The sequence below is a fragment of the Manis javanica genome, chromosome 13, assembly GCF_040802235.1.
Source record: "Manis javanica isolate MJ-LG chromosome 13, MJ_LKY, whole genome shotgun sequence".
Lineage (NCBI taxonomy): Eukaryota > Metazoa > Chordata > Mammalia > Pholidota > Manidae > Manis > Manis javanica.
The window spans coordinates 37,089,921-37,108,719 of NC_133168.1; the positions used below are offsets into that span (position 1 = coordinate 37,089,921).

The 18,799-nt window shown below is 37.4% G+C and overlaps 2 protein-coding genes across 13 annotated transcripts in view; one reads left to right on the forward strand and one right to left on the reverse strand.

The window, feature by feature from the left end:
• The window catches only part of ZUP1 (zinc finger containing ubiquitin peptidase 1), a 36,606-nt gene extending 29,511 nt beyond the window's left edge, over positions 1–7,095 (reverse strand). For 3 of the 7 annotated variants that reach the window (XM_073219443.1, XM_036993207.2, XM_073219442.1), the window contains exons 1-2: positions 6,864–7,095; positions 5,120–5,693 (exon numbers count right to left, since the gene is read on the reverse strand). In XM_073219443.1, coding sequence (XP_073075544.1) covers positions 5,120–5,678 — 559 coding nt within the window. In that variant the 5' untranslated portion in view covers positions 5,679–5,693; positions 6,864–7,095. Of the gene's footprint in view, positions 1–5,119; positions 5,694–6,828 lie in introns of all 7 variants that reach the window. The other 4 variants (XR_012124170.1, XM_073219439.1, XM_073219440.1 and 1 more) reach the window with 3 other exon arrangements.
• Positions 7,096–9,230: 2,135 nt separating this feature from the next.
• The window catches only part of KPNA5 (karyopherin subunit alpha 5), a 60,051-nt gene continuing 50,482 nt past the window's right edge, over positions 9,231–18,799 (forward strand). The window contains exons 1-4 of one of the 6 annotated variants that reach the window (XR_012124172.1): positions 9,231–10,735; positions 11,312–11,439; positions 13,032–13,165; positions 14,517–14,609. The gene's annotated coding sequence lies outside the window, so the exon portion shown is untranslated. The remainder of the gene's footprint in view (positions 10,736–11,311; positions 11,440–13,031; positions 13,166–14,516; positions 14,610–18,799) is intronic. The other 5 variants (XR_012124173.1, XM_073219444.1, XR_005054487.2 and 2 more) reach the window with 5 other exon arrangements.

Sequence of the window (18,799 nt, forward strand, 5' to 3'; positions counted from 1 at the left end):
CATTCTGCTCAAGTTTACATAAAACATTCACCAAAACAGACTAATTATATTTGAGGCCATTGAACCTTAAGAAATTAAAGGAATATAAATTAAACATCTGCTCTCAGACCACACAGAAATTAAACTAGAAATCAAACAGGAAGATGGCTGGAAAATCCCAAAACACTTAAGAGATCCACCACTAAATGACTAAATTAAATGCCTCGATTGAACATTAAAATGCCTAAATAACAATGCATCAAAGAAATCTCTGGGGAAATTAAAAAACATTTTGAACTAAATGAAAATTATAATACAACTTAAAATTTGTGAATTGCAGTGAAAGCACTGTTTAGAAATCTATAACACTGAATGCACGTATTAGGAGAAAAGAAAGATCAATCTGCTAAGCTTCCACTTCATGAAACTAGTAAAAGAACAAATTAAATTCAAGGTAAACAAAAGAATAGAAATAATAAAAATCAGAGCATAAATCAATGAAATTGAAAACAGAACATTAACAGAGAAAAACCAATGAAACCAAAACTGCTTCTATGAAAAGAACAATAAAATCAGTAAACCTTTAGCCAAGCTAAGAAAAAAAAGAGAACACAGATTGCTAATTATCAGAAATAAAAGAGGGGACATCCCTACACAGTCTATAGACATTAAAAGGAAATAAACAAACATTATGAACAATTATGCCCCAAAATTTGATAACCTAAATGAAATGGACCAATTCCTCAAAGACATAATCAGGCAAATTAAGACCAAAAAATGAAACACATAAGAATAAATCTACTTAAGAATAAATCTGACTATATACATGAGAAAAAATATAAAATTCTGATGAAAAAAATCAAAGAACTATAGAAATGGCTATTTCTTGTTCACTTACAAAGATATTGATAATGTGTCCCTTCTTTCCAACTTGATCTACAGATTTAAAGCACCCCCAGTAAAAATCTCCATCAAGTTTTCTGTATAGTAACAAACTGATTCTAAGGTTTATATGGAGAGGCAAAAAATTCAGAAGAGCCAATGCAATACTGAAGAAGAACTAAGTCTGAGGACTGATGCTATCTGACTTACAGACTTTTATTATAAAGCTACAGTATCAAAGACAACATGATACTGGAAAAAGAACAGATAAATAGATCAATGGAACAATAGAGAACCCAGAAATTGACCAACACAAATACAGTCAACCAATCTTGAACAAAGAAGGAAAGGCAGAACAATGGAGCAAAGATAGTCTTTTCAACAAATACTGCTAGAACATTTGGACATCAACATGCAAAGAAAATGAATCTAGACACAGATCTTACAACATTGACAAAAATTAACTGAGAAGTGAATTATAGACCTAAATGTAAAATACAAAACTATAAAATTCCTAGACAATAACATCAGAGAAAATTTAGATGACCTTGGGTATGGTGATGACATTTAAGACACAATACTAAAGGCATAATCAATGTATGAAAAAACTGACAAAGTAGACTTCATTAAAATAAAAACTGCTCTGCAAAAGACAATGTCAACAGAACAAGAAGACAACACAGAATGCGAGAAAATATTTGCAGAAGACATTTGATAAAAATGTGTTATCCAAAATACACAAAGAACTCTTAAAAATCAATAAGAAAACCACACTAGATTAAAAGTGGACCAATGACCTTCATAGACACTTCAACAAAGAAGACATACATACGGCGTAGGCATATGAGAAGATTTCATCTTACATCATTAGGGAGTTGCAAATTTTAAAAAAAAGATAACACTAGAAACATATTAGGGTGGCCAAAATCTGGAACACACACACTAAATGCTGCCAAGGATATGTAACAACAGGAACTCTCATTCATTGCTGGTGGGAATGCAAAATGGCACAGGTGCTTTGTAAGACTTCAGCAGTTCTTATAAAACTAAACACACTTTCCCATACAATCCAGTAACCACATTCCTTGGTATTTGCCCAAATGAACTGAAAACCTGTCCAAATAAAAACCTGCACATGGATGTTTATAACAGCCTTATTCATAACTGCCAAAACTTACAAACAACTAAGATGTCCTTCAGTAGATGAATGGATAAACTGTAGTGTATCCAGAAAATGGACTATTTTTGTGACTAAAAAGAAAAGAGCTATCAAGTTATGAAAAGACAAGGAAGAACCTTAAACACATATTACTGAGTAAAAGACAACAATTTGAAAAGTCAAATTTACTATATGATTCCAAGTATACGACATTCTGGAAAAGGCAAAACTATGAAGACAGTAAAAGGACCAGTGGCTGTCAGGGGTTGGGAACTGAGGGGCGAACAGGTGGAGCACAGAAGACTTTTAGGGCAGTGAAACTATTCTGTATTAACAACTACAGATTCTGCATTTGTCAAACCTACAAAATATACACCACCAAGAGTGAATCCCAATGTAAACTATGGACATTGAGTGATATGTCAATGTAGGTTCATCACCTGAAATGAATTTTCTACTTGGTATAGATGCTGATAGTGGAGGAGGTAGTAAATACAGCTGACAGTTGAACAACACCCAGGGAGTTAGGGGCACAGTCAAAAATCCATATATAACTTTTCATTCCCCAAAAACTTAACTACTTACAGCCTCCTATATATAAAATGGGTCAATTAACTTCAGATGCAACAGCCAGTAGAAGAGTAGAAAAGAAATTGTAAAGTTGTAGAGTCCAACAGAGAAAAAAAAGCAAACAGAGGAATTAGCTCTCTACCAGTCCCTGCCAGGATGGGCTGGGCCTGCAGATGGATCAGGCCCAGGATGGGACGGTGCACTTCAAAGGGGCAAAGGTTTCCCAGTTCCTTTCTCTGAGTTGCCCAACCCAGGCCTTGGCTCCACTGCTCCTCTCAGATCCTTTTTCCTCTGGTCCAGGTAACAGCCTGACTTTGAACTCCCCCTGGTTTCAACATCCCTTGTCATGGATTTGGGGAATCTTAGCTCTTTGTGATGGGGAGAGGTGAGAGGTTCTAGAGAGGGGCAGTCCCCACAGTCCTTTAACCCTGCAAAACCCAACCCCACACTCAGATGCCAAGTATCCTATAAGCAGCATTGAAGCTCCAGATCCATGACTTCTCCAGCACAGAGCCAGAGGCCCAAAACATGCAGCTACAGATTCAGGGTCACAGTGACCCTGGCCACACCATCCCGAGGCCAGGTGACAAGAAAGTGCAAATTTCCAGGTCCCAAGGCCTCCAGGGAAAGCTGACCTGCCTGAAATGGTCTCCAGAAGCAGAGAATCTGCACCCTGAACACAGACGCCAAATCCAAGCCCTGCACTGTGGTGGCTCTGTGATCGGCTCATTGCCATGCCAGACTTGGAGCAGCTTTGTGTTTGCGGGGCCTTCTCAGAGTACTTGGAAGGAAGCCCTAGTGGGGACATTTATCTGAATTTTCTCTGGTCATTTTGAGGACAGTTTCCCCAGGAAAAAGCATGGTGCATCTATGCCATCAGCTGGGAATTCTCTTTTCCCTTTCTTTACAGAAGAACGAACATTTCTTAATCTTCTATAAAGAAAAACACCAGTTGACTTCAGTTGAATATAAAATACAGACTTTAAAATACATTAGTAAAGACCTTTCCCCAATGCAGCTGATTTAGCTTAGTTGATTAGAGAGTGGTTGCTAACAACACCAAGGTTGTAGGTTTGATCCGGGTATGGCTAATGCATACAACATTTTCCTTTTCCATTTTAGCACACACAACACCCTTAGAATCTGCTGCCTTAAATCCAATTGTAGATATTATGTATTTATTGGGAAAAAAAATCCACATAAAAATGGACCTGCACAGTTCAAACTTAGTTGTTCAAGAGTCAACTGTATATGGGCACAGTGGGTACATAGGACTCTCTGTACTTCTGCTCAATTTTGCTGTGAACCTGAAACCGCTCTAAAAAGTGTTAATTTAAAAAAAATGAATCTAGACAGTCTTCTTACATCTTTTATAAAAATTAACTCATATGAATTATAGATTGAAATAAAATTCAAAACCTATAAAACTTCTAGAAAGTAACATATGAAAGCTGACCTTGGGTCTGAGATGAGTTTTTAGAGATAACACCAAAGGCACAATACACAAAAGAAGAAATCAAATAAGATGCAATTCATTAAAAGTAAAAACTTCTGCTCTGTGAATGGCAAGTCTGGAAAATGAAAAGATGAGCCCCAGATGGAGAAAATATATGCAAAACACATACCTGATAAAGAACTTATACCTAAGTTATTTATTCAAATTATTCTCCAAACTCAACAGTAACAAAAAGATGCCTAAATTCTACATGTACAACAAAAGAACTTCAAAACACATGAAACAAAACCTGATAGAGATGAAAGAAAAAATAATTTATAATTTGGAACCTCACCAATCCCCTTCCATAACTGGTAGAACTGCTAGACAGAAATTGCAAGGTTATAGAAGATCTGAATGAAACAAAACAATCTAACAGACAAATATGGAACACTCGACCATAGCAGAATACACGTTTTTTCCAAGCATCCATTGAACATGTACCATGCTAGACCATACACCATATCTTGGGCCATAAAACAAGTTTCAACAAATTAAAAAAAAACTGAAATCATACAGTGTGTTCTCTGATCATAACAGAATCAAACTAGAACTCAATAACAGGAAATTATAGAGTCCAGATGCCATTGGGTTGGTGGTAAGTAAAATATGCCCTCTGGAAACTGGACTCTTTCTCCTTAAAAAAGGTTCTAAACCTACTCTTAATGTAACTGAAACATTTAATATTAGCATCAAAATTCTTTTCCATTATTACATTTTTATACTGCAAAAATGGAAAATGAACAATGTTATACATATAAACTGAATTTAAAAACACATTTGTTATATCTTCCTATATTGACAGATAGTATCTGCACTAGTTGGAGTGAGAATTTAATAATATGGGTAACTGTTGAACCACTGTGTTCAATATCTAAAACCAATGTAAGATTGTATATTTATACCTCAATATCAAAAAAAAAACTTAGAAAAACCCACATTTGTTGTAATCTGATTTACAAACCAAAACCAACTTTTACAACACAACATATTAAACTGAGACTACTGTTATTTATATAAAATGAACTCTTTACCTTCTGATGGAGTGTCTAAAATATTGGCATGCTTAGTTTTCACATGAGTTTCCATTTCTTGACTACAGTCTTCTATTTTTCCACAGAATGGACATTCAGGAGGACTATACATTGTTTCATAAACTGATGCTTTTATTTTGGATAGGTCGCACTGTTTTTTCTCACATTTCAGGAATTTTGTAGATACAGTTAAGTTCTCTGAATAAAGGGCTTTATGTTTTAAAATACTATCCTTAGGCGGACTTTGGGCTGAAATTTTTGGATGATTAGTCGCACCAGCTGAATGAATACTGGAATTAACTTCCATTCTACACTGTGGGGTGTTGTCCTTCCTGTTATTTGACATTGCATACTGTATTGAGTTGATCTTCTCAAAGTTTCTTTCTAGTTTATTTTGCTCAAAGTGAGCAGTTTCAATATGGTAACACATTTCATCATAGTTCACACTTGACAACTTGCAAAATGGACATATAACTTCATTTTCCATGTGAACAATTAGGTGAGCCTTCATGTCTGGTTCTGAGGTTACTGTTTCACCACAAATATCACAGGAAAGCATGATACATTCGGGTAGCTAGAAAAGAACATAACACAGTTTATGTTTGAAAGTGAGAGGAACATGGTGTGGGGGGATCATGGGGAAGACAGTGTAGCACAGAAAAGGCAAACAGTGACTCTGTGGCATCTTACTATACTGATGGGCAGTGACTGCAATGGGGTATGGGGGGGCATGAAAATATGGGTGAATGCAGTAACCACATTTTTTTTTCATGTGAAACCTTCATGAGTGTATATCAATGATACTTTAATAAAAAAAAAGAAAGTGAGAGAAGAAAAAGGAAGTATATTTTATAAAATGACTTGAACAAATATATTTGTTATTTTAAACCAGATTTAGATGAAGAACCTTTCAATGTACTTACTGCACTGAGTGGGTGGGCAGAAAAGGGTTAGTCAAGATGTGAACCCATTCACGCTCTGGAGGCTGTACTCTCAATCCAAAGAATAAGAGCAGAGTGAAAACAGTACAAAAGAGCAGATTCCAGGGTCAAGAGAGCTGGATAGCGTCAATTTTCATATTTTAGGTAAGACATCTCACCTCTTTGAGGTTCAGTCTATAATGAGTTGTGCTAAATCAGCAGTCACTTTTGGTTTCATACTTTAGTAGTGGCTACCAACAAAAAGGTAATTTTGCTAATAAATTATTTTTAAAGAGCAATCACAGCCACAATCTTCCTACTACAGACCGTCGTTCAGCTAAGAACTATTTTTTTTAAAAAAAGGAAAAGGGAAATAAGTAAACTGTTCCTAGCATTTAAATAAATTTAGCTGTATAAGAACTCTATACGTTGTCCTTATTTCTCTCACTTCCCTTTAGAGAAGTGAAAATATTCTCTGATTTTAGAAGGAAAACCTCCAACCCCAAGTGGACAAAGGGTCACACGCAGACAGCTTTTTCTTTCCCCGATGCTGGGACACGGTTAAACACACAAGGTTACGCTCAGACTCCCGGACACTTTGACAGGAACAGATGGGTAGGAAATGTGAGGCCAGTACCAGAGGTGCCAGGGTGCGTACGCCCGTGAAGGGCCGGAGTGCTGCATGGCCGTCGGCCCACATGTCGCGCCAGCGCACCGAACAAGTGGGGACACCAACGGGGTCAAGGCTTTGGGTCTGGGGAATGAAGACTAGGACCCTCAGTTTCTAACCTCTCGGAGAGCCGCGGCGGCAACAAGCCTCTAACCTTGGCTTCCTCTTCGGGTCCCGCCGTTGACGCTAGCTGATTTGCCGACAGAGGAGCGCGCGTGCGGCGTTGATTACCTTTCCCAGCCTGAAGAAGTGAGGCAGGCCCTGTGTATGTCGAGACTCACGGTTAACCACGAAAAGCACCAGCGATTCCACAGAGCTCCAGCCTCCAGCCTCACATTCAAAAAAGACCTTTCCCTCCGTCCCCACGGAAGGGAAGGACTCCCAGCATGCCCTGCTCCAGATGCGTTTGGGTCGTAGCGCATTCTGGGAGTCGTAGTCTTTCAGATATCCTTTCCTCGGGGTTCCTACCTCTAGTTTACTAGGAGACACTCTAGGCTCTACGGACTTTTTGAATTCTCTGGACTAAGGCATTACATAAGTCCACAATAACCCCTTTTAACAAGGGGTTTTTATGCTGTTTGGGTGATACATATAATGATGCTAACTATGTTCCACAGATGGATGGAAGATAACTAAGGTTTGTGCCTCAAGGCTACAAGATCACACCATACCTTGTTTTTATGATTCAGACCTTATTTCATTCAACAAATATTTAATGAGTGTCTATTAGAAAGGCATGGCGCTTGGAACTGGGGCTGCAGCAGTAATCAAAACACAAAAAAATCCAGGCCACATTTAAATCTTACGTTCTTGTGAGTCTGAGAGAAAATGAGCAAGTAAATAAACTGTTAGCCTTAAAAATAAAATTGTTAGTTATTTTATCAGCAAAAACAAGTTTATTTAGGAATAGCAGGGAATTGCAATTCAGGACATGCCAGTTATGGTAGCAAACATCTTCCAGTGCAACAAACAAAGGGAGAGGTACAGCTTTTTTATGGAGAAGATGGAAGTTGGAAAGAAGTTGGGAGTTTTGAACCTGAAAGCCCCCTGGGAAAAAGCAAGTCTTCAGGGGTTTTCATTGGCTGTGTTGCAGAGGTAGTCAACTTCTTGTAGAAGATGTAATGTATATCTTTCCCTCCTGGGCCTGTTAGTAATGATTCCATCTTACTGAGAATTCTTCTGTTGGGGTCTGTAATTGATAATTCTTACTGTGATTGACATGAAAATCAGTAGGGCTCTCCCTTCTAGTCTCCCAGTCCACTTTAATGAGGTTTCCCTTTATTATTTTTCACAAAACTGATATGATAAGTGCTATAAAGGAAAAAAAACTGAGTTGTTTATAGAGAGGACTATTGTAGTTAGAAAAAGTCTCTCTGAGGAGGTTAATGTGCTGTTGAACAAACCTTGCACCAACAAAGAAAAGTACTCCAAGTAGAGAAAATAATAAAAAAACGTCTCTAAGGCTGGAGCAAAAAGAACATAATGTTGTAGAAGGAAGAATGGTTATATTATGAGGTCAAAGATGTAGACAGGAGCCAAATCGTATAGAACCTTGTAGAAAACTATAGAAATAATTAAATAGAAGAGTGGCATGATCTGAAGATGCACAGTATATTGGGAGTTGAGTGGTTAAACATGGCAGATTGAATACATACCTTTATACTCCCTGCCTCTCAAAATCTACTAAAATAACAATAAAAATAATAAACACTAATAAGATTTTAACAAAATCTGAAAGCTAGAAAAGGATGGATAAGTAGTAACTAAGAAGAGAAGTCAATAAAAAAACAAGTCAGTTCATACATCAGAACTCTGGAAATGTTCAGAAATTTAAGACCAGGTACATTTGAAAAAGATTTTAAATTTGGGCATGAAAAGAGGAACATTTTGCTGAAAGTCTGAATGAGGAATAGTTAGAGCCCTACCTCCAGATTTCCCCCACAGCCAGGTCACGCAGTGACTCAGCTTTCCCTCCAAGAAAGAAGGCTACAGATTTATTGAAGAAAATGAACCAGAAAGGCTATGAAGTGAGAAATATACAGCTAAGGGTCGGAGCCAAGGTGTTGGACGGAAAATGGGGAATATGTGAAAGCTAAACATTGAATTAAGAAGTCCCCTAAGCAATTTTCTCCCATCACATTCTGATGTCTGATTTGTGCCTCCAAGTCAGGAGGTGGAAAAATTCCCCAGGGAAAACCATTGGTTCAAGATAAAAGATCTACAGATAATGATTTTTAGAAAGTTCTCCAATAAAACAGTCAAGATCCCATTTCACCATTCTGTAAGGAAGCCAAAAATTATCTGTAAAGAAGACACACTGATACCCAAGCTTCTAATTGGTTTCTTTAGTGTCTCTTAAATATGAATAGAAACTCAAGGATCACCAGGCATTGGAGTAGAGCCTATGGCAGGAAAGATGAAAACCAAAATGATAAAAAAGGAAAAAAAATAAACTATGAAGAAACAGAGACAACCAATGAAGTAGAAAAAAAAATACTTCAAGGACATTACTTGGACTGAAAATGGGGAATAAGTGAAAGCTAAAACAAAGTTAATACCTTCAGAAAGACAAAACATATTTAATGCCTGAAATCAAAAATAGGTAATAGCTCTTGGGATTAAAAAATATAATTAAAATATGCATATTTATCAATAGAGAGCTTGAAGATAACCCAAGAAATTTCTCAGAAAAGAGAACAAAGTGTGCGAGATGAAAAACAGCTGCTCTTCAATGCAGAAATCATGTGTTATCTTGTATATTTTGTGCCTAGCATTTCATCTGGCAAACAGTCTGTTTTCAATAGTTTGTTGAATTCCAGAGTGGATTACAAGGCTATTACTTGTGTTATAATAATTCAGAGTATTTTATCTGGGGTTACTCTTTTCACATATGGGTGACTGCCTTTTTGTCCAAAATCCATAGATGTTACAGAATCCAACTTTTAAATAAATGGCAAATTGAAAAGCTTGAAACAAGTGAGCAGAGCATATAAAACGTGAATGAAGCTGAAGAGGAAAGGGCCTCAGTAAAAGTTCCATGAGCTTGAAATTTTTATGGGTTGTGCTCCAATATCTATAAAACAGTGCCTGGCACAAATTAGGCCCTCCATCACTACGCTGTAGAATGAATAAATGAATAATAAACAAACGGACAAACGAACGAATGAATGAAAGCTCACACAGAGGGCTAGGGCTGCTGGACGCATGCGTGTCACAGCGGACCGCCCCACTAAAATCTCAGAATAGGTGCAGGCGCCGGCTCCTCTTTCGGTGGGTGGAGCTGGGGCGTATGTTTCTCTCTGCCCGCCTGCTGGTTGGTGAGGCGCTGCCGCCACCGCTTGCAAGGGCTTCTGGGAGCTGAGCTTCGGAGTCTCGGGGAAGGGGTGCCGGTGGCCGCCATCTTGAGCTGCGAACCTCATCGCTGTGTTCTTAACGCTAGGGGTGGAGTGGTGACCCCAGCTGTTACCCGCAGCCGGGGACTAGAAAGTCAGGGTATGAGATGGTGCCACATTAATAGGTAGTGAGAGTGACACAGGTCAGGTTGGGCGAGCTTCGGGTTTGATCCCCGTGGGAGCTACCAATTCCTGGGACTGCTGTTTTTATTTACCCCTTTCCTTGCGAGACGTTCAGGTCCTGACCACGCCAGGGCTTTTCTCGGGTTCCCCTGAGGGAGACAGCGGGGACCGGGGCGTGGCAGCCGGACCTCCCTGACAGACGCGAAAGCGCGGAGTCCAGCCCCTCTGATCGGCAGTCGGGTCCTGCGAAGAAGCTTCTGGCAGCCCAGATCATACTCCCGCCGTTTCTCAGTAGTTCCTCGTACGGTACATGGTCTTGTCAAACGCTGTCACGCACTCTTGAGACTAAGCGTGTGTGCGCGTGTCGGGCAGCGTATTAGCGGTTCCACAGTGTCCAGAATGAGGCAGGTTTGATCCTGGGGGCCTGCATGATTGAACCTCTACCGCCGCCAGCTATCCTCTTCCACCTGGAGGCAGGTGCCTCGAAGGGCTCATCAGTCCTGACGCGCGGGTAAGCGTGGGTTAGAGTAAGCGTGGGTTAGAGTAAGCGTGGGTTAGAGGCTTCTCTAATAATCTATCAGTTCCATCCCAAAATGAAAATCTAGTAGCATTTGCTCGGTAATGCATAAGCGGTGAAACTGGATAGCCTCAAAAGAATATGACATTGGTATTTACTCTTGGGTTTTTAAAAGACATTAAAAAAAATGCTGAGATGATGTCTCTTAATTGTAACAGTCTATACATATTTTGTAGGAAAATGACTGTTGATAAACAAGAAACAGCTCTGTTCATTAGATCTTTTAAGTACAGCTTTTTTGGTTGTAAGGGCTCTAGTTGGCACACTTTACTTTTGTACCAATCTTGTAATTTTACTAATAGGCACGCTAACCCATAGTGTGGCAAAGGATGAGAGGAGACATAATAGGAGTTTCTTGGTGGTGTTGGAGCTGTTCTGTATCTTGCTTTTAATGGTTATATGCCTGTGCACATGTCAAATTCATTGAACTGTATACCAAATGAGAGATTTCTTTTTTACTGTATGTAAATTAAAAACTAATCAATTCCTTTTTTTTCATCTCAAAAAAAGCAGGCAAGCAAACAAACCACCATATTGGTTCTACATCTGTATTCTCTGTTTTGGTTTATTTTGACATCATACTGAAATAGTTTAAGCTAAAAACCATGAAGTCAACCTCAACTCCCGTTTCTTGCTTAGTACGTACTTTTTATATTCATTTGGTCTCTAGTTCTTATGAGTCAGTTTCCAAAATGTTTCTGTAGTCAACCTAATCTTATATATTTCTAGTGCAGCTACTAATTTAATTCAGGTCTTCATGTCTTCAAGTTTTGAAACAGCGGTCTCTTAAATTTCTTTAATCCTTTTCCTCAGGTAAGTACAAATTCCCAGCCAGACTGCAGGAACCCTGTGTGTTCTTACCCACCTTTCAAGCTTTATATTCTGCCCCTTTTCCCATGTTCCCTTGTTCAAGCACACTCAGTGTCTTACTGCTCCATGTTTATGCCACGCTTCTTGAAGAACTCCGCCTTTGCATATATTCCCTCTGCTTGAAATGCTTGTTCCTTCTCTTTTTTCCTTTTCATCTATTTCCCTGGCAAATTCCTGCTCAGCCTTTAAGACGGGATAACTAAAGACTTTCAGAGTTCCCTAAGGCACAGTTAATTGCTATGTCTTCTGTGCTCTTGCATGTGTTTTAGCAGACTTCATTATTTACAATATAATACCAGTTCATTAGTCTGTCTCTTCTATGTAGGGATGGCAACCTCTCATTTTGTATTTACTTCATAAATGCTTGTTGATTATAACATTGTCTCCGGTTGAGTGTGTCCTCAGAATTTATCAGAATAACATTCTAGATAACCGCTAATTATCTCTCATAGTAAGCTCAAGTTGAAACCCTGCTTTGGACTTCTTTTTTTTTTTAATATGTAAATCCAGGATCAGTTGTAATATCAGTAATTTAGTATTCGTTTCAGATAATATCAAAATATTAATATACAATATCAATGTAATGCTATGAAATTGTTTATAATTCTTTTTCTAAAAGTAATACCTGGATATATTTCATACAAAATTTCATATTTGTAAATATACAATATTTGAAATATATGGTAAAATGTTTATTAGATGTTAATGTTTTCAAATATATTTGTAATAAAACTATTTAAAAATATAGTATGCAAATATTTCAATATTTAAAAATAACTAATTATACCATGGTACTGAAAATTGGTATTCAAGTCATGACTCTAGCTGTTACCCATATGTCCTTAGTCCTTAAAGCAGTGCCTTAAGTAAATGAAAGAAGCTAAATCCCAATAAATATTTGAGGTATGCTTATTGAAGCCTAATACCATAGTCAACTGAAAATAAAACACTTCATTATTGGCTATTTCTTGGTCTTGCCAAATTCTGCAATTTAATAGTTTTTTTGCCCATCTATTTCATGATTGTTTCCTGGCTGACAGTGATTTTTAAGTTGCATCCCACTCCAGAAAGGTTAAAAATACCAGGAATGGGAGTGCATCTTAGAATCAGTGAAATTAGGGTAATTACTTTGTCTGTGTTTAGACCAAAATCTGTTATTTGTTACATAGTTTAGTCTTGAAATATTGGTTATTTTGCTCCAATTTTGATATGAGAGTGAGGGAATACATTTTTGTACATTTTTTTCAGAATGGGTTTTGTTGGCCTATTTAATCAGTGAGCCTGAATTTAGTTTCCCTAGAGTAAACATCTCATGTTTTCAGAATTGTCATTATCTGTTTTCTTCTTTCCTAACCTAAAGATGCCATGGTTAGTCCAGGGAAAGATAACTATAGAATGAAAATGAAAAGTTGTAAGAATAAAGCCCTAAATCTCCAAGGGATGCATAGACAAAAAGAAGAAATACAGCTTCAAAAACAGAAAAGGGAAGAACAGGTAGGTATTTTAAATATTTAATTGTTTTACATGAAAACATCATTTATACATATTTCAGAAGTATTATTATTGCTAACTTTTAGATCATTTTAAATGAAAAATGTTTTAAGAAATTAAATATAGAGTTATTATAATATTAACAAATTCAGGAATCAAAATCCTTTGCTATTTTTAACCAGTAACAGGAATGACTTTTCTGTTTTATTGACAAGCTTTATATGTTAATCATATTTCTGTCTCCTTGCTAAGAATTTTTTACTCTTGAGCCTATTTAGATCACTTCTATTTGTCATTGTAAAATTTGCTCCCCAAAATACACTAATTATAATCATTTGTTATTTGTGGTTTTCATAGCTCTTGCCCCTAAGTTAATTGTAGTCATTTTCCTATATTACTCATACTGTAACTCTGTAAAGTCTCATCACCCAGATCTCTTAATCCTCTGTTTGAACTGTCTATACATGACATAAGGAGCAAAAAAATCATTTCAGAGAGTGCATTTCGACATTTTTCATACCAATATATACTTAAACTTAGAAGTATTTATAAATGATTAGAGGGTGTGGTCCTCACATAAATTAAAACTGATATGTGAGAAGGACTAGCAATGAAGAAAGTTGAGAAAGGCCTATATGATTATGATTTGTCATCTCTGTATAGTACCTAGTGCAATCCCTACTATTTTAGGTACTCAAAAAAAGTATGTTGAATGATTAATTAGAAAGGGAACTGTGTACAGATTGAAGAAGAATAGTATTTATTTAGCTATCGAAGATATACCATATTGTTTTTCTGAATTTTGATTTAGGAGGTACACTTATAAATCTCCCTCAGTGACCTCACCATGTCTCTTACCTCCTCATTTTCTCATTATTTTTATCCACTCTGGAATTTATAAGCATAGAGCCATCTTTCCTGACAGTTCTCTATTCCTTTAATCTGATGTATTAAGTCTTAATACACCACATTATCACTCTCATGTAACAAATTTCTTAAGATTTCTTTGGAAAATTTCTTAGATATCTCATAATCTACTATGAGCATATTTCTTTTTCAGACGCTCTAACATGTAAATGTGTATTGTACTTAAGGAATGGGCTATTGATAAAAGACTTAAAATTAAGAATGACCCAAATCAGTCTGCAGGATAAGAACTAACCTAGTCCAGAAAGTTTAACTTCTCATAGATAATTTAGGTCTTAATGGTGTAATGATTGGGAGATACTAAAATTTTTACAACTTTAAACAATAAAGTTATTTGTTTTGTTAACTTAAATGAAAAACATAATTTTATGGGAACTCAGTGTTTTGTGGATAGTTCAGTGTATGAATTGATCTCTCTTTATTACAGTTGTTAAAATGCAGAAATGTCCAGAGGTGATTAATCTATGCTGGAAAGTCCTACCTAGGATCCAGATATCAGTTCCACTGTACCATTCCAGAGGTAGGCATTACAAAAATGTTTTGAATTATACTTATTTCAGAGATAGGCTACAGCAAATATTATTTGTGCAAAATATATAAATGATAAATTAATTTTCTGTGTTTTAGGAAGAAGTTATTACCACAGATATGGTTCAGATAATTTTTTAATAATGCTAATCTACAACTAGGTTAACAGCAGCACAAAAATTTAGAAAGCTACTTTCTAAAGATGAGTTATTTTTAGTATGCTTGTTTAATATTACGAGAATCTGTAGTAGTTTTATTAGATACCTTTTAAGGAACTTTTCTTTGCCAGTTGGTCTTAATTTTTCTTTAAGATATATTTTTTAATGACATCTATTTTTTAAACATTGTATTATAAAAGTGATACATGTTAGTTTTAGAATATTTACAAATACAAAAGAATTTAAAGAAGTAAATATAAACTGCCAAGAAACAGATGCAAATTTTTTTATTCTTATAGAAATACTTTTCAGACATGATTTTTTTAAATGGCAGCCTACCATCCAGTATAAATGTAAAATAGTGAATCAGATGTTTAGTTCTTTTCCCAGTTTTTGGTGGGAATTCAAAAACAAGCTATATAAATACTGTATAACCTAAAATTTCCTTAGTATAAATTCATAAAAGTGAAATCATAGGTTAAAGGGAATAAAGAGTATAAATAAATTTATACTCCCATCTTCAGTTTATACAAGTATTCATTTCATTATATTCTTACCAATGTAATTACCTTTAAATAGAAAAAAATGTTATATAATAGTCCATTGTTTGACATTTTTTGAATACATCAGTTAAATAATTTTATTATTCATCTTTGTAATTCATAATTTGCCTATCATAATTCATATTGCATTTATAAAAACTGCTTATAAATAAAAATTTAATCCTTAGTCTGTCTTGTGTTTCATATATAGAATTTATAGAATTTATAGGGTAGTATATTATACTGAGTGATATATTTGAACTAAAAAGTTTTTTGAAAATGCCGTTGTCTAGCTGCCTTATCTTAGAATTTAGTAACATTAGGAAAAGAAATCTTGTGTTCAGGTCATTTTGGATTGTAAGTCTTTTACATTTGCTTTCTTATTGTAGTTCTTGTTCATAAATACATTAAACTTTGGTTTTCCATTCCTTATCTTCAAAGAGAAAGGGTTAGCAATATTAGAAATAGGAATCCTTGCACCATCAAGAATGACTTCCTCTTCCTTCCCGTGTTCCACAGTTTCTGTTTTTGTAATTGGGATTATTTTTTAAATCAGATTAATATCTTAAAATTCTTTTTACATTATCATATTCTCTTTCAAGATTTCTTTTTGACATAAGCATTATATTGTAACCAATTAATAAAGTTCATATAGCTTTAGTTCTGTTTAAGAATGTTAGTTTTCTGCTAGTGTTTTTATACCACAACTTCCCTGTTACTGAATTATTTTCATAAGATTTTATCCTCATTTGCCCTAATTTCTCAAAGTATTCTGTTTCTTTTAAACTAGTATTTTTTTTTTACAGTGTGAGTGATTTTCTGTTTCTTTGTAGTGAGATTATGCTTGCCCAGGGTGGGCATATAACAGGTTAAAGATGTTTTCTCTTACTGATTGATGTGTGTTCCTGCCAAAACTGTCAGGTTTAGAAAAATATTAGATTTACTGTAATTTTACTTGATACATAACTGTAGGAAACATGGGAAAACAGCTTGAACTAGAAATCGAACTATAACTAGAACTTCTCTGATTTAAGTCATGGTAGTGATCTTCTGCTAGAATCTCTTCCTTCCTTCCCTCTCATGTCCACTCTTGCAGATGTAAATCACAAGTTGTGCTTTTCTTTAATCCCAGTTTTGAAATATATCCAAAGTTTTTTTGTTGTAGGTGACTTATGCTTGCTTTTCAGTGCTAAAGCAGATATTTCTCCATTTTACTTACGTTTACATTGTCATATTGACTAAAAGTCTCCTCTTTAATAATTCATCATCTTTATAAGATAATACAGGCTATTATTCTACCAATTAATATAATAGCAATGTAAAGTTAATAGTCATGATACCTGTTAGATTAGCTGATGATCCAAGTACACTTGTATTGCTTTCTTTTAAAGTAATTCCTCAGGAAGAGATCATATTTGGATTCTTAAATTATGTATATATCATATCTATATATTTATCTACATGTCTGGATGTAGCTGACACTCTATACCCACTTCTCACCATCCTCTAACCATAAAACTCTGCTTACTGTTTTAAAATAATAATTCTATAAAAACAAAGATACCTGGTGAGCGGGTGCCTGGGACCGGCGCCTGAGGACAAAGAATATCCCACGTTTTTCCCTGCGGGACCGGTGGGCGGGTGCCTGAGACCGGCACCTGAGAACGGAGGAAATCGCGCGTTTTCCCCCTTTTTTTTTCTCTTTTTGGCGAGCGCTTTTTGGAAGCCTTAAAGGGACAGGGACCCCGGTGCTAGGGAGGCAGGGCGGCGGGACTGGTGAGCAGGTGCCTGGGACCGGCGCCTGAGGACAAAGAATATCCCGCGTTTTTCCCTGCGGGACCGGTGGGCGGGTGCCTGACACCGGCACCTGAGGATGGAGGAAATCGCGCGTTTTCCCCCTTTTTTTCTCTTTTTGGCGAGCACTTTTTGGAAGCCTTAAAGGGACAGGGACCCTGGTGCTAGGGAGGCAGGGCGGCGGGACTGGTGAGCAGGTGCCTGGGACCGGCGCCTGAGGACAAAGAATATCCCGCGTTTTTCCCTGAGGGACCATTGGGCGGGTGCCTGAGACCGACACCTAAGGACGGAGGAAATCACGCGTTTTTCCCCTTTTTTTTTTTTCTCTTTTTGGCAAGCGCTTTTTGGAAGCCTTAAAGGGACAGGGACCCCGATGCTAGGGAGGCAGGGCAGCGGGACTGGTGAGCGGGTGCCTGGGACCGGTGCCTGAGGACAAAGAATATCGCGCGTTTTTCCCTGCGGGACCGGTGGGCAGGTGCTTTTTGGTAGCCTTGAAGGGACAGGGACCCCGGTGCTAGGGAGACAGGGCAGCAGGACCAGTGAGTGGGTGCCCGCACCGGCGCCTGAGAACAAAAAAAAAAATAAATCGCATGTTTTTTCCTTTTTTTTTTTTTTTTTTCTGTTCCCTCTCTCATTGTTGCTGTTGCTGTTTGGTTTGGAGAGTGCTTTTTAGAAGTCTTAAAGGGGCAGGACAGTTCACTTAGACCAGAGGCAGGGAATCTGGGGATCTCTGGGCACTCTAACCCCCTGGACAGCAGGGAGCACAGAGGCCCCTTACGGAGATAAATAGCCTCCCGGCCACTCCCCCTCCAACGGGGCTCCACCATTTTGGAGGACCAGCCCCAGCCAGGCCACGCACACAGCAACAGCGGAGATAAACCCCATAGCAACCGGGGAGGAATCAGAAGCCCAACCTGCACACAGCTGTCCAGCACAAGCCACTAGAGGTCGCTATTCTCCCAGGAGAGGAAGGCCACAAAACAACAAGAAGGGAAGCTCTTCCAGCGGTCACTTGTACCAGCTCTGAAAACTATCTCTATCACCATGAAAAGGCAAAACTACAGGCAGACAAAGATCACAAATACAAAACCTGAGAAGGAGACAGATCTAACCAGTCCTCCTGAAAAAGAATTCAAATAAAAATCATGAACATGCTGACAGAGATGCAGAGAAAAATGCAAGACCAATGGGATGAGATACACAGAAAAATGCAAGAGCAACGGGATGAAGTCCAGAGGGAGATCACAGATGTCAGGAAGGAGATCACAGAAGTGAAACAATCCCTGGAAGGATTTATAAGCAGAATGAATAAGATGCAAGAGGCCATTGAAGGAATAGAAGCCACAGAACAGGAACGTATAGAAGCTGACATAGAGAGAGATAAAAGGATCTCCAGGAATGAAACAACACTAAGAGAACTATGTGACCAGGCCAAAAGGAATAATATTCGTATTATAGGGATACCAGAAGAAGAAGAAAGAGGAAAAGGGATAGAAAGTCTCTTTGAAGAAATAATTGCTGAAAACTTCCCCAAACTGGGGGAGGAAATAATCGAACCGACCATGGAATTACACAGAACCCCCAACAGAAAGGATCCAAGGAGGACAACACCAAGACACATAGTAATTAAAATGACAAGGATCAAGGACAAGGAAAGAGTTTTAAAGGCAGCTAGTGAGAAAAAGGTC